General features: G+C 48.4%; 1 protein-coding gene across 1 annotated transcript; it reads left to right on the forward strand.

Annotated features, from left to right (window-relative positions):
- The first annotated feature begins 373 nt into the window (after positions 1 to 373).
- LOC119699296 (serine/threonine-protein kinase pdik1l-like) lies at positions 374 to 14,388 on the forward strand. Its single transcript, XM_038132568.1, has 5 exons — positions 374 to 600; positions 3,345 to 3,931; positions 7,066 to 7,282; positions 8,365 to 8,608; positions 13,989 to 14,388. Exons 2-4 carry the CDS (start codon positions 3,389 to 3,391, stop codon positions 8,598 to 8,600), a joined length of 996 nt encoding a protein of 331 aa, XP_037988496.1. The 5' UTR covers positions 374 to 600; positions 3,345 to 3,388; the 3' UTR covers positions 8,601 to 8,608; positions 13,989 to 14,388.
- The last annotated feature ends 297 nt before the right edge of the window (positions 14,389 to 14,685 follow it).

Consider the following 14,685-nt stretch of genomic DNA (forward strand, 5'->3'; position numbering starts at 1 on the left):
ACCCGCCGCCGGCTGCAGAGGCTGCTGGGAGTTGTAGTTTCTTCCCTCAACTCGGCTATTGCGCACGCGCAACGCTGCCTCTTGCCGGCGCGCGGAGGAGGAGTCGTTCGCTGATTGGCTGAGAGGCGGGCGAGGGGCGGGGCTAGAGGCCGTGGCGGGAATTGCGGCTGTCGGAGAGGTCGGCGCGAGCGGAGCCGGTGAGAGGGGGCGGGGCAACGGCTGAGGAGAACCGGAGCGACGGAACCGGCCCGGCCCGGCCCGAGCGGAACCGGAGCGACGGAACCGGCCCGGCCCGAGCCGAACCGGCCCGAGCGGAACCGGCCCGGCCCGAGCGGAACCGGAGCGACGGAACCGGCCCGGCCCGGCCCGAGCGGAACCGGAGCGACGGAACCGGCCCGGCCCGAGCGGAACCGGCCCGAGCGGAACCCGAGTGAGCGGAACCGGCCCGGCCCAGCCCGAGGGGAACCCGAGTGAGCGGAACCGGCGTGAGCGGAACCGGCCCGGCCCGAAGGGAAGCCGAGTGACCGGAACCGGGCCAGACTGAGTGGAACCGGCGTGAGCCGAACCGGCCCGGCCCGAGCGGCTGCCGGGCCAGCGGCTGTGAGTGCTGGGATGAGAGGAACCGGACTGAGGGGAACCAGCCCGGACTGAGGGGAACTGGGCTGAGGGGAACCGGCCCGGACTGAGGGGAACCGGACTGAGGGGAACCGGCCCGAGGGGAACCGGCCCGAGGGGAACCGGCCCGAGGGGAACCGGCCCGGACTGAGGGGAACCGGGCTGAGGGGAACCAGCCCGGACCGAAAGGCTGCGGCTGTGAGTGCTGGGACTGAGGGGAACCGGGCCGAGGGGAACCGGACTGAGGGGAACCGGCCCGGACTGAGGGGAACCGGCCGGAGGGTAACCGGCCCGGACTGAGGGGAACCGGACTGAGGGGAACCAGCCCGGACCGAAAGGCTGCGGCTGTGAGTGCTGGGACTGAGGGGAACCGGCCCGAGGGGAACCGGACTGAGGGGAACCGGCCCGGACTGAGGGGAACCGGCCCGCGCCGAGCGGCTGTGAGTGCCGGGGCTGAGGGGAACCGGCCCGGGCTGGGGGGAACCGGCCCGGACTGAGGGGAACCGGCCCGGACTGAGGGGAACCGGCCCGGCCCGAGCGGCTGCGAGTGCCGGGGCTGAGGGCATGGTGGGGCTGCGGAAGGGGCTGAGACGGCCAAGCCGCTCCGCTCCGCTCTGCCTGAGGGTGTGGAGAAGGCTCTGAGGCGGGGAGCCCCAGGCGAGAAGCAGGGAGAAGCTGGGAGTGAGGGAATGGTGGAAGCGAGCGGGAGTAGGGCTGAGAAAAGGGGCTGAGGTGGGGAAGGGGATGGGGGCTTGGCTGGGCAGGGGGTTTAGGTGAGATCCTGGGGGAGCTGGGCTTGAGGGGCTGCTGGAGCTGGGGAAGGGGCTGAGATGAAAAAGGGGATGGGAGTTTTGGGTTAAATCCTGGGTGGAGTTGGGCCTGAGGGGCTGCTGGAGCTGGGAAAAGGGGCTGAAATGAAGAAGGGGATGGGAGTTTTGGGTTAAATCCTGGGTGGAGATAAATCTGAGGGGCTGCTGGAGCTGGGAAAAGGGGCTGGAATGGGGAAGGGGAGAGGGTTTTGGGTTAAATCCTGGGGGGAGCTGGGCCTGAGGGGCTCCTGGAGCTGGGAAAAGGGGCTGGGATGGGGAGGGGGAGGGGGTTTTGGGTTAAATCCTGGGGGGAGCTGGGCCTGAGGGGCTGCTGGAGCTGGGAAAAGGGGCTGGGATGGGGAGGGGGAGGGGGTTTTGGGTTAAATCCTGGGGGGAGATAAATCTGAGGGGCTGCTGGAGCTGGGAAAAGGGGCTGAAATGAAGAAGGGGATGGGAGTTCTGGGTTAAATCCTGGGTGGAGATAAATCTGAGGGGCTGCTGGAGCTGGGAAAAGGGGCTGGGATGGGGAAGGGGAGGGGGTTTTGGGTTAAATCCTGGGGGGAGATAAATCTGAGGGGCTGCTGGAGCTGGGAAAAGGGGCTGGAATGGGGAAGGGGAGAGGGTTTTGGGTTAAATCCTGGGGGGAGCTGGGCTTGAGGGGCTGCTGGAGCTGGGAAAAGGGGCTGGGATGGGGAAGGGGAGGGGGTTTTGGGTTAAATCCTGGGGGGAGCTGGGCCTGAGGGGCTGCTGGAGCTGGGAAAAGGGGCTGGGATGGGGAAGGGGCTGGGGGCTTGGCTGGGCAGGGGGTTTAGGTGAGATCCTGGGGGGAGCTGGGCCTGAGGGCTTGGCTGGGTAGGGGAGGGAGCTTTAAGCAAGAGGCAGGGAAAGGCTGGGAGTGAGGGAATGGTGGGTGAGGGTGGGAAAAGGGGCTGGGCCTGAGGTGACCAAGGGGCCTGAGGTGACCAAGGGGGTCTTAGGTGAGAAATGGGGAAGAGCTGGGCCTGAGGAAGGAGGTGATGGAGGCGAGGAAGGGGCCTGGAGTGGGGGAAAAGGGGCTGAGGCTGAGGTGGGCAAGGGGTCCTGAGGAGCTGGGGCTGAAGGGCAGCGGGATGGGAGAGGGAAGGGGAAGGATTGAGGGGGTGTTTTTTTATTGGAGGTCAGGGATTGGAACTGCTCTGGAAAGGAGTGGGAAACTGGGAGTCTGCTGGGAGAGGGCTGAGTGGAAAGATGGGATTTGGGAAAGGAGCTTTGGGCAGGGAGGGGGATTTGGGAACGAGGGCTGTGAAGGCAGCAGCAGGTGGGGTAGGGAGTTCGAAGGTGGGAGGATTGAGGCATTGGGGAAAGAACTGATGGGGTTTTAGGGATAAATTTGGGACGGTGATGAGGAGCGCAGGGAGAAGGGGAACGAGGGGCTGAGACGGAAGCGGGGAAGGAGGGATTGCAGTGGGAATTTGTGCTGGATAATGGAGAGAGGAATAACCTGGAATGGGGGGTCTGGAGCAGCACAGGGAGCTTGAGGTGAAGTTCGGGATGGGGAGAGGGACGAGGAGCAGGAAATCGGTGCTGGAAGTGCAGGGCTGGGTGAGACGATTCCGAGCAGGGAACGCTTCGGAGCCCAGGCACCACTCGCGGCCAAGCTGGTTTATTGGAAAGTCGATTCCGGTGGCCCAGGAGGTCTGGCCTTCCCTCTGCCCCCCGCGCGGGGAACGTGCCCGCAGAGCCCTGCTCCCTCCTTCCCCAGCTCCCCGCGCCGGGCACGGATCGATGGCGCTTCCCGGGAGGCCGGGTCCCGCTGTGCCGCCGGGATGGGCCCCATGGAGTTACCATGGATATGGCTGCGGCTGCCTCTCCTCAGGAAATCAGGAAGGAGAGTTTGAGTTTAAAAGTTCGTTTATTTTTTTTTTTTTTGTCCTCTGCCAGGTTTTGCTGCCATGAATCCGAGCCGGCCGTGATTCCCGGGCGGAATGGCCGCGGAGGAAGCCAAGTACAGCATCCTGCGGGAGGTGGGCCGGGGCAGTTACGGGGTGGTTTACGAGGCCGTGGCCAACCGGACCAAGCGGCGAGTGGCCGTCAAGAGGATGCCCTGCAAGGTCCCCGAGAACGTGGAGCTGGCGCTGCAGGAGCTCTGGGCCCTGCAGAGCGTCCGGCGGCAGCACCGGAACGTGATCCAGCTGGAGGAGTGCATCCTGCAGCACGGCCGCCTCTTCCAGCCCCTGGAGGGCCGCGGCTCCGGCAGCCCCCCGCTGCTGGTGGAGACGTGCCTGAAGGGCCGCAGCTGCGTGGCGCCGCGCTCGGCCTGCTCGCTGTGGTTCGTGACGGAGTTCTGCGCGGGCGGCACCATGAACGAGTTCCTGCTGGCGCGCGGCCCCGACCCGCGCCTCAACGGCAGCTTCATGCGGCAGCTCAGCGGCGCCGTGGCCTTCCTGCACCGCAACCGCATCGTGCACCGCGACCTCAAGGCCGACAACGTCCTGGTGGCGCACGGCCGCGCCGGGCCCGTGGTCAAGGTGGGCGGGGGTGGGGGTGGGAGGGCCTGGAGGGTCTGAGGGGTTGGGGGTGCCCAGCGTGGGGAAGGGAAGGATGCAGGGGCTCCTTGGAGACCTTCCAGGAGCTGGGAATGTTCACCTGGAGAAGGGAAGGATGCAGGAACTCCTCAGAGCGCTTCCATGAGCTGGGAATGTTCACCTGGAGAAGGGAAGGATGCAGGAACTCCTCAGAGCTCTTCCAGGGGCTGGGAATGTTCACCTGGAGAAGGGAACAATCTAGGAACTCCTCAGAGCTCTTCCAGGGGCTGGCGGGTGTCCAGCTTGGAGAAGGGAAGGATCCAGGGACTCCTCAGAGCTCTTCCATGAGCTGGGAATGTTCACCTGGAGAAGGGAACCATTTAGGAACTCCTCAGAGCCCTTCCAGGGGCTGGGAATGTTCACCTGGAGAAGGGAACCATTTAGGAACTCCTCAGAGCCCTTCCAGGGGCTGGGAATGTTCACCTGGAGAAGGGAACGATCCAGGGACTCCTCAGAGCCCTTCCAGGGGCTGGGAATGTTCACCTGGAGAAGGGAAGATCCAGGAACTCCTCAGAGCCCTTCCAGGGGCTGGGAATGTTCACCTGGAGAAGGGAACGATCCAGGGACTCCTCAGAGCCCTTCTAGGGCCTGGGGATGTTCACCTGGACAAGAGAATGATCCAGGAATGCCTGAGAGCCCTTCCATGAGCTGGGAATGTTCACCTGGAGAAGGGAAGGACCCTCAGAGCCCATTTAGGAGCTTTGTGAGTCCAGCTTGGAGAAGAGAAGGCTCCAGAAACTCCTTAAAGCTCTTTCCAGGGGCTGGGAATGTTCACTTGGAGAAGGGAAGGATGCAGGAGCATCCCAAAAATTCCACCCAGCTCCTTCCCAACTCAGGATCCCAAGAGTTCCACCCAGCTCATCCCTTAGAATTCCACCCAGTTCCTTCCCAACTCACAATCCCAAGAATTCCACTCAGCTCATTCCCAACTCAGGATCCCCAGCATTCCACCCAGATTGTTCCTTGGAATTCCACCCAGCTCATCCCTTAGAATCCGAAGAATTCCACCCAGCTCATTCCCACCTCACGATCCAAAGAATTCCACCCAGCTCATTCCCGACTCACGATCCCCAGAATTCCACCCAGCTCATTCCCAACTCACGATCCCCAGAATTCCACCCAGCTCATTCCCGACTCACGATCCCAAGAATTCCACCCAGCTCATCCCTTAGAATTCCACCCAGCTCATTCCCAACTCATGATCCCAAGAGTCCCACCCAGCTCATCCCTTAGAATTCCACCCAGCTCCTTCCCAACTCAGGATCCCCAAGAATTTCACCCAGCTCATCCCTCGGAATCCCAAGAGTTCCCCCCAGCTCATTCCCGACTCACGATCCCCAGCATTCCACCCAGCTCATTCCCAACTCAGGATCCCAAGAATTCCACCCAGCTCCTTCCCAACTCACAATCCCAAGAACCCCAAAAATTTCCCTCAGCTCATCCCTTGGAACCCTGAGAATTCCACCCAGCTCCTTCCCAACTCACAATCCCAAGAATTCCACCCAGCTCATTCCCAACTCACGATCCCAAGAATTCCACCCAGCTCCTTCCCAACTCAGGATCCAAAGAATTCCACCCAGCTCATCCCTTAGAATTCCACCCAGTTCCTTCCCAACTCAGGATCCCAAGAATTCCACCCAGCTCATCCCTTAGAATTCCACCCAGCTCATTCCTGACTCACGTTCCCCAGAATTCCCCCCAGCTCATTCCCAACTCACAATCCCAAGAATTCCACCCAGCTCATTCCCAACTCATGATCCCAAGAATACCACCCAGATTGTTCCTTAGAATTCCACCCAGCTCATCCCTTAGAATCCCAGTAATTCCACCCAGCTCCTTCTCAACTCAGGATCCGCAAGAATTTCACCCAGCTCATCCCTCGGAATCCCAAGAATTCCACCCAGCTCATCCCTTAGAATTCCACCCAGCTCCTTCCCAACTCAGGATCCCAATAACTCCACCCAGCTCATTCCCAACTCACGATCCCCAGAATTCCACCCAGCTCATCCCTTAGAATTCCACCCAGCTCCTTCCCAGCTCATGATCCCAGTAACTCCATCCAGCTCGTTCCCAACTCACGATCCCCAGAATTCCAGCCAGCTCATCCCTTAGAATTCCACCCAGCTCATTCCCAACTCACAATCCCAAGAATTCCACCCAGATCATCCCTTAGAATTCCCCCCAGCTCCTTCCCAACTCAGGATCCCCAAGAATTCCACCCAGCTCATTCCCAACTCAGGATCCCAAGAATTCCACCCAGCTCCTTCCCAACTCAGGATCCCAAGAATTCCACCCAGCTCATCCCTTAGAATTCCACCCAGCTCCTTCCCAACTCAGGATCCCAAGAATTCCACCCAGCTCATCCCTTAGAATTCCACCCAGCTCCTTCCCAACTCAGGATCCCAATAAGTCCACCCAGCTCATTCCCAGCTCACGATCCCAAGAATTCCACCCAGCTCATCCCTTAGAATTCCACCCAGCTCATTCCCAACTCATGATCCAAGAATTCCACCCAGCTCATCCCTTAGAATTCCACCCAGCTCCTTCCCAACTCACGATCCCAGTAACTCTATCCAGCTCATTCCCCAACTCATGATCCCAAGAATTCCTCCCAGCTCATCCCTTACAATGCCACCCAGCTCGTTCCCACCTCACGATCCCAAGAATTCCACCCAGCTCCTTCCCAACTCAGGATCCCAAGAATTCCAGCCAGCTCCTTCCCAACTCAGGATCCCAAAAATTCCCCCCAGCTCATCCCTTAGAATTCCACCCAGTTCCTTCCCAGCTCACGATCCCAGTAACTCCATCCAGCTCATCCCCAACTCATGATCCCGAAAATTCCTCCCAGCTCATCCCTTACAATTCCACCCAGCTCCTTTCCAACTCAGGATCCCAATAACTCCACCCAGCTCCTTCCCACCTCACGATCCCAAGACTTCCCCCCATCTCCTTTCTTGGACTCCCACGCCCTTCCCCGCCTCCCCTCCGCGCACTCCCCTCCCCATTCCCCACGCGCCCCCATTTCCCGCCCCCGTTCCCGTTCCCACTCCCCCGTCTGCTCTCCCGCGGCGTTCCAGGTGGCGGATTTCGGGCTGAGCAAGGTGTGCGGGGGCCGGGCCGGCGCGGGCCAGCTGTGCCTGTCCTCGGCCTGCGGCTCCAGCTTCTACATGGCGCCCGAGGTGCGCGAGGGCCGCTACACGGCCAAGGCCGACGTCTTCGCCCTCGGCGTCATCTTCTGGGCCATGGCGGAGCGCATCACCTTCCGCGACGGCGACTCCCACAAGGAGCTGCTGGGTGAGCGCCGGGATCCTCGCTCCGTCTAGGGTGGTTTTGGCTGGGGATTCCTGGGGAAAGCCGCGCTCAGAGGAGCGTGTTGGAGTTGCGGAGTGCCTGGATCCGGGATTTTCCCGGATCTTTTGGGAGCCGCTCCATCGTTTCCATCGCCAGGAGGGAATTGACCAAATTTACGTTTCGTGCCTAGGAGGAGAAATCGGGCCGGGCTTCCCTTGGGAATTCTTTTAGTGTTTAACTCTCAATCTCTCCCTCACCCACCAGAATTCCTAATTTTTTTTCATTTTTTAAAATTGGAATTACGTTGCAATTACAGCTTCCAAACCCTCTTATATTTAATTCTTAATCCTTCCCTCACCCAGCAGAATTCCCCAATTTTTTTTCAAATTTTTCATTGGAATTACATCAGAATTATGGCTTCCAACCCCTTTAGAGTTTAACTCTCAATCTCTCCCTCACCTACCAGAATTCCCAAAATTTTTTTTTCATTTTTTAAATTGGAATCACAGCTTCTAACCCCTTTTATATTTAACTCTCAATCCCTCCCTCACCTACCAGAATTCCCAAATTTTTTTTTTCATTTTTTAAATTGGAATCACAGCTTCTAACCCCTTTTATATTTAACTCTCAATCCCTCCCTCACCCAGCAGAATTCCCAATTTTTTTTCATTGGAATTACATCAGAATCACGGCTTCCAACCCCTTTAGAGTTTAACTCTCAATCTCTCCCTCACCCACCAGAATTCCCAAATTTTTTTTTTATTTTTTAAATTGGAATCACAGCTTCCAACCCCTTTTATATTTAACTCTTAATCCCTCCCTCAACCAGCAGAATTCCCAAATTTTTTTCATTGGAATTACATCAGAATTATGACTTCCAACCCCTTTAGAGTTTAATTCTCAATCCCTCCCTCACCCAGCAGAATTCCCAATTTTTTTTCACTGGAATTACATCAGAATTACAGCTTCCAACCCCTTTAGAGTTTAACTCTCAATCCCTCCCTCACCCACCAGAATTCCCATTTTCCCCCCAAACCATGGATTTTTGGGTGGATTCCCCGCGCCTGACCCATCTCCGCCTGCAGGAACTTACATCTGCCAAGGCGAGGAGCTGATCCCGCTGGGAGAGGCCCTGCTGGAAAATCCCAAGCTGCAGCTCCAGATCCCTCTGAAGAACAAGGAATCCGTGCCCGAGGACCTCTGCCAGCTCCTGCGCCACATGCTGGCCTCCGACCCCAGGGAAAGGCTGGACGCTTTCCAGCTGGAAGCGCGGATCCGACGGATTTCCTACGGGAGGAAGCGCCAGCGCTCCGGCTCCTAGAGCGGGAGGTGAGGCCGAGCTCCCTGGGAGTTTGGGAATCTCCTCCGGGCCAGAACCTGGAGCAGCTGGGAAAATCCAGCCCTGGGGAAAACCCAAACCAGCAGAAAAGCTTTTGGCATAAATTTGGTCGAGTTTCAAGGATTTTTGACCGAACTTTGGTTGAGATTTGAGGATTTTTGGCAAAAACTTGGTTGGGTTTTAAGAATTTCACATCAAAGTTTGGTTGAGTTTTGGGGATTTTTGAACCAAAATTTGGTTGAGTTTTGACAAAAGTTTGGTGGAATTTTATGGCTTTTGGGCAAAGGTTTGGTTGAGTTTCAAGGATTTTTTGCCTCCTTAATGGGTGAACAAATTTGGGAATCTCCTCCAGGCCAAAACCCTGGAGCAGCTGGGAAAATCCAGCCCTGGGAAAAACCCAAACCAGCAGAAAAGGTTTTGGCATAAATTTGGTTGAGTTTTGAGGATTTTTGACTGAAGTTTGGTCGAGTTTCGAGGATTTTTGACAAAAATAGGGCTGAGCGTTGAGGATTTTTGATCAAAGTTTGTTTGAGTTTTGAGGATTTTTGAACCAAAATTTGGTTGAGTTTGGAGGATTTTTGACCAAAGCAGTTTTAGGAATTTGTGGCAAAAGTTTGGTTGAGTTTTGAGGATTTTTGGCCAAAATTTGGTCAAGTTTTAAGGATTTTTTGCCTCCTTAATGGCTGAACAAATTTGGGAATCTCCTCCAGGCCAGAACCTGGAGCAGCTGGGAAAATCCAGCCCTGGGAAAAACCCAAACCAGCAGAAAAGGTTTTGACCAAAATTTGGTTGAGTTTTGAGGATTTTTGAGCCAAAATTTGGTCAAGTTTTGAGAATTTTTGAACCAAAATTTGGTCAAATTTTGAGGATTTTTTGGCAAAAGTTTGGTCGAATTTTAAGGATTTTTGGCAAAAGTTTGGTTGAGTTTTGAGGATTTTGGACAAAAGTTTAGTTGAGTTTTAAGACCAAAATTTTGTTGAATTTTGAGGATTTTTGGCCAAAGTTTGGTCAAGTTTCAAGGATTTTTTGCCTCCTTAATGGGTGAACAAATTTGGGAATCTCCTCCAGGCGAAAACCCTGGAGCAGCTGGGAAAATCCAGCCCTGGGGAAAACCCAAACCAGCAGAAAAGGTTTTGACCAAACTTTGGTTGAGTTTTGAGGATTTTTGACAAACCTCTGATTGAGTTTTGAGGGTTTTTGACCAAGGTTTGGTTGAGTTTTGAGAATTTTGGATAAAATTTTGGTTGAGTTTCAAGGATTTTTGACCAAAGTTTGGTCGAGTTTCGAGGATTTTTGACAAAAATAGGGCTGAGCGTTGAGGATTTTTGATCAAAGTTTGTTTGAGTTTTGAGGATTTTTGAACCAAAATTTGGTTGAGTTTTGAGGATTTTTGACCAAAGTTTGGTGGAATTTTATGGCTTCTTGGCAAAAGTTTGGTTGAGTTTTAAGAATTTCTGATCAAAGTTTGGTTGAGTTTTGAGAATTTTCGAACCAAAATTTGGTCGAGTTTTGAGGATTTTGGACCAAAGTAGTTTGGTGGAATTTTGGACAAAAGTTTGGTGGAGTTTTTAAGGATTTTTGATGAAAATTTTGTTGAATTTTGAGGATTTTTGGCCAAACTTTGGTCGAGTTTCAAGGATTTTTTGCCTCCTTAATGGATGAACAAATTTGGGAATCTCCTCCAGGCCAAAACCCTGGAGCAGCTGGGAAAATCCAGCCCTGGGGAAAACCCAAACCAGCAGAAAAGGTTTTGACCAAACTTTGGTTGAGTTTTGAGGATTTTTGACCAAAATTTGGTTGAGTTTTGAGGATTTTTGGCAAAAGTTTGGTTGAGTTTTGAGAATTTTTGACCAAACTTTGGTCGAGTGTTTAGGATTTTTTACAGAAGAAGTTTTTAGAGTTTTTGACAGAAGTTTGGTAGAGTTTTTAAGGATTTTTGATGAAAATTTTGTTGAATTTTGAGGATTTTTGACCAAAGTTTGGTTGAGTTTTGAGAATTTTGGACAAAACTTTGGTCGAGTTCTCAAGATTTTTGTGACAAAATTTTGGTCGAGTTTCGAGGATTTTTTGACAGAATTTTGGTTGAATTTTTAGAGTTTTGGAGCAGCCTGGAATTTTGGGATGGGGATGGGATGGGATTGAAGCTCCATGGATCCCATCCCAAACCATTCCGGGATTCTGGGATCCAGGACACTCAGGATCCATCCCGAGGGGTTTTTATGGGATTTGGGGATGGAAAAGGGAAGGGAGACCCTTCCTGGAGCCCCCAATTCCCGGGAATTCCTGAAATTCCTTCCCAGAGAGGAGCTGGGATGGGGATGGATCCGATGCCAGACTGGGGGAGCTGGGAATGGGGGGAATTTCTTGGGAAAGGGGAGGGATTTGGGAAGGAATTCCCAAAAAACCCCAAATCCCAAAAATACCCCTTCAAATCCCCAAAAAAACCTCCAAATCCCCCTCTAAAAAACCCCAAATAAAACATCAAATCCCAAAAAAAATCCCTGAAAAACCACTGGAAATCCCAAGAAAACCCCTGAAATTTGTGAAGGAATTCCCTGGGTATCCCCAAAAAAACCCCAAATTCCAAAGAAAAGACCCTCAAATCCCCAAAAAAACTCCAGATCTCCCCCCCAAAAAATCAAATCCCAACAAAATCCCTGACAAACCACTGGAAATCCCAAAAAACCCCTGAAATTGGGGAAGGAATTCCCGGCTGGGCTGGAATTCCCAGAGAATCCCTGGGAGCGTCCCAGGAAAAGCTGGAGCAGCCGGGAATTTCGGGATTGGGATGGGATTGGGGTGGGATTGGGATGGGATCGAAGGTCTTGCTTCACCCAAACCGTTCCCCAAAAATGGGATTGATTTTTTTTCCCGTTAATTTCCGCGCTGGGATTTGGATAAAAACCACGGAATTTTTCCTGGGGGAAGCTCCCTGAGCTCGTCCCGAAATTCCCATCGAAAAGATATTAAAATAATACGTTAATCAATATTAAATTAATCCACGAATTAAAATTAAATTAATCCATTAATCAATATTAAAATAATCCGTTAATCAATATTAAATTAATCCATTAATCAATATTAAATTAATCCATGGTTCCATATGAAATTAATTCGTTAATACATATTAAATTAATCCATGAATCAATATCAAATTAATCCACGAATCAATATTAAATTAATTAGTTAATCAATAGTAAATTAATCCACGGATCAATAGGAAATTAATCCATTAATCAATATTAAATTAATCCATGTTTTAATATTAAATTAATCCGTTAATCCATATTAAATTAATCCATTAATCCATAATAAATGAATCCATTAATCCTTATTAAATTAATCCGTTAATCAGTATTAAATTAATTAATCAATATTAAATTAATCCGTGAATCAATATTAAATTAATCCATGTTTTAATATTAAATTAATCCGTGAATCAATATTAAATTAATCCATGTTTTAATATTAAATTAATCCGTTAATCAATATTAAATTAATCCGTTAATCAATATTAAATTAAGCCGTTAATCCATATTAAATTAATCCGTGAATCCATATTAAATTAATCCATTAATCCATCTTAATGAATCAATATTAAATTAATCCACGGATCCATATTAAATTAATCTGTTAATCCATATTAAATGAATCCATGAATCCACATTAAATTAATCCGTTAATCAATATTAAATTAATCCATGGATCAATAGTAAATTAATCAGTGAATCAATATTAAATTATTCCATTAATCCATATTAAATTAATCCATGAACCAATATTAAATTAATCCATAATCGATATTAAATTAATCCGTTAATCCATATTAAATTAATCCATCGATCAATATTAAATTAATTTATTAATCCATATTAAATTATTCAGTGAATCCATATTAAATTAATCCATGGATCCATATGAAATTAATCCATGTTTTAATATGAAATTAATCCATGAATCAATATTAAATTAATCCGTTAATCAATATTAAATTAATATGTTAATCAATACTAAATTAATCTGTGAATCCATATTAAATTAATCCTTTAATTAATATTAAATTAATCCATGAATCCATATTAAATTTATACATTAATCAATATTCATTAGTTAATCCATATTAAATTAATCCGTTAATCCATATTAAATGAATCCATGAATCCATATTAACTAGTTAATCAAGATTAAATTAACCCACAAATCAATATTAAATTAATCCATTAATCTATATTAAATTAATCCATGAATCCATATTAAATTAATCCATTAATCCATATTAAATTAATCCGTTAATCAATATTAATCCGTTAATCAATATTAATCTGTTAATCAATATTAAATTAATCCATGAATCAATATTAAATTAATTTATTAATCCATATTAAATTAATCAGTTAATCCATATTAAATTAATCCATTAATCCATATTAAATTAATCTGTTAATCAATATTAATTAGTTAGTCAATATTAAATTAATCCGTGAATCCATATTAAATTAATCTATTAATATATATTCAATTAATTTATTAATCCCTATTAAATGAATTATTAACCCCTATTAAATGAATTGATTAATCCCTATTAAATTCATTTATTAATCCATATTAAATGAATGTATTAATCCCTATTAAATGAATGTATTAATCCATATTAAATTAATTTATTACTCCATATTAAATTAATTATTAATCCCTATTAAATGAATTGATTAATCCCTATTAAATTAATCCATTAATATTAATTAGTTAATATTAAATTAATCCGTGAATCCATATTAAATTAATCCGTTAATCCACATTAAATGAATTTATTAATCCCTATTAAATGAATTTATTAACCCCTATTAAATGAATTGATTAACCCCTATTAAATTAATTTATTAATCCCTATTAAATTCATTTATTAACCCCTATTAAGTGAATTGATTAATCCCTATTAAATTCATTTATTAACCCCTATTAAGTGAATTGATTAATCCCTATTAAATTCATTTATTAACCCCTATTAAATGAATTTATTAATCCATATTAAATGAATCCATTAATCCATATTAAATTAATCCGTTAATCCACATTAAATTAATTTATTAATCCATATTAAATTAATCCGTTAATCCCTATTAAATGAATTGATTAGTCAACAATAAATTAATTTATTAATCCGTATTAAATGAAATGATTAATCCCTATTAAATTCATTTATTAATCCCTAATAAATTCATTTATTAACCCGTATTAAATTCATTGATTAACCCCTATTAAATGAATTATTACCCCTATTAAATTCATTTATTAACCCCTATTAAATTCATTTATCAACCCTTATTAATGAATTATTTCCCCTATTAAACGTGGGATTTTCCTCCGCAGGGCTCGGTCCCCGGCTCCGCCCGTTCTGGAGGTGCCCCCCGGCATTCCGCGCGTTTTTCCTCCGGGAAATTCCCGTTTCTCTTCCCGTCCCGTTCCCCCCCGTGTTTATTCCTCCGGTCGCTTCCAGCGGGAAACTCCCCAAAACCATTGGGATTTTATCCCGATCCCGACGGTGCCGCTCCTCCGCGTCCGTTCCTGCCGGGGCTCGCGCTTTCTCAATCCCCTCGCTGAAATTCCGGGTTTTTCCTTCTCGGGGCCCCGCTCGTCCCGTCGGTGAAAAAACCCCCGGGAGAATCCCCTGGGAAGGGAATTGCAGCCCGGGAATCGCCCGCGACAGGATTCGCCGGGGGCTGCGCAATCCCAATTTTTCGGGGTTTAATTGGGGTTTTTTGGTGTTTAATCGGAATTTTTCTGGTGTTTTATTGGAGTTTTTTTGGTGTTTAATTGGAATTTTTGTGGTGTTTTATTGGAGTTTTTTCGGTGTTTAATCAGAGTTTTTTCGGTGTTTAATCGGAATTTTTTTCAGTGTTTAATGGGAATTTTTCAGTGTTTCATTGGATTTTTTTCGGTGTTTAATTGGAGTTTTTTTCAGCATTTAATGGGAATTTTTCAGTGTTTAATTGGAGATTTTTCAGTGTTTAATTGGAATTTTTCTGGTGTTTTATTGGAGGTTTTTTGGTGTTTTATCGGGGCCCCG

This window comes from Motacilla alba, chromosome 3 (genome assembly GCF_015832195.1).
Source record: "Motacilla alba alba isolate MOTALB_02 chromosome 3, Motacilla_alba_V1.0_pri, whole genome shotgun sequence".
Classification (NCBI taxonomy): Eukaryota; Metazoa; Chordata; class Aves; order Passeriformes; family Motacillidae; genus Motacilla; species Motacilla alba.

Coding starts and splice junctions, on each gene's coding strand:
- LOC119699296 (XM_038132568.1), top strand. CDS start 3,389: ATGGCCGCGGAGGAAGCCAAGTACAGCATCCTGCGGGAGGTGGGCCGG. Junction 3,932..7,065: donor GCGCCGGGCCCGTGGTCAAG/GTGGGCGGGGGT, acceptor GCGGCGTTCCAG/GTGGCGGATTTCGGGCTGAG. Junction 7,283..8,364: donor CTCCCACAAGGAGCTGCTGG/GTGAGCGCCGGG, acceptor CTCCGCCTGCAG/GAACTTACATCTGCCAAGGC.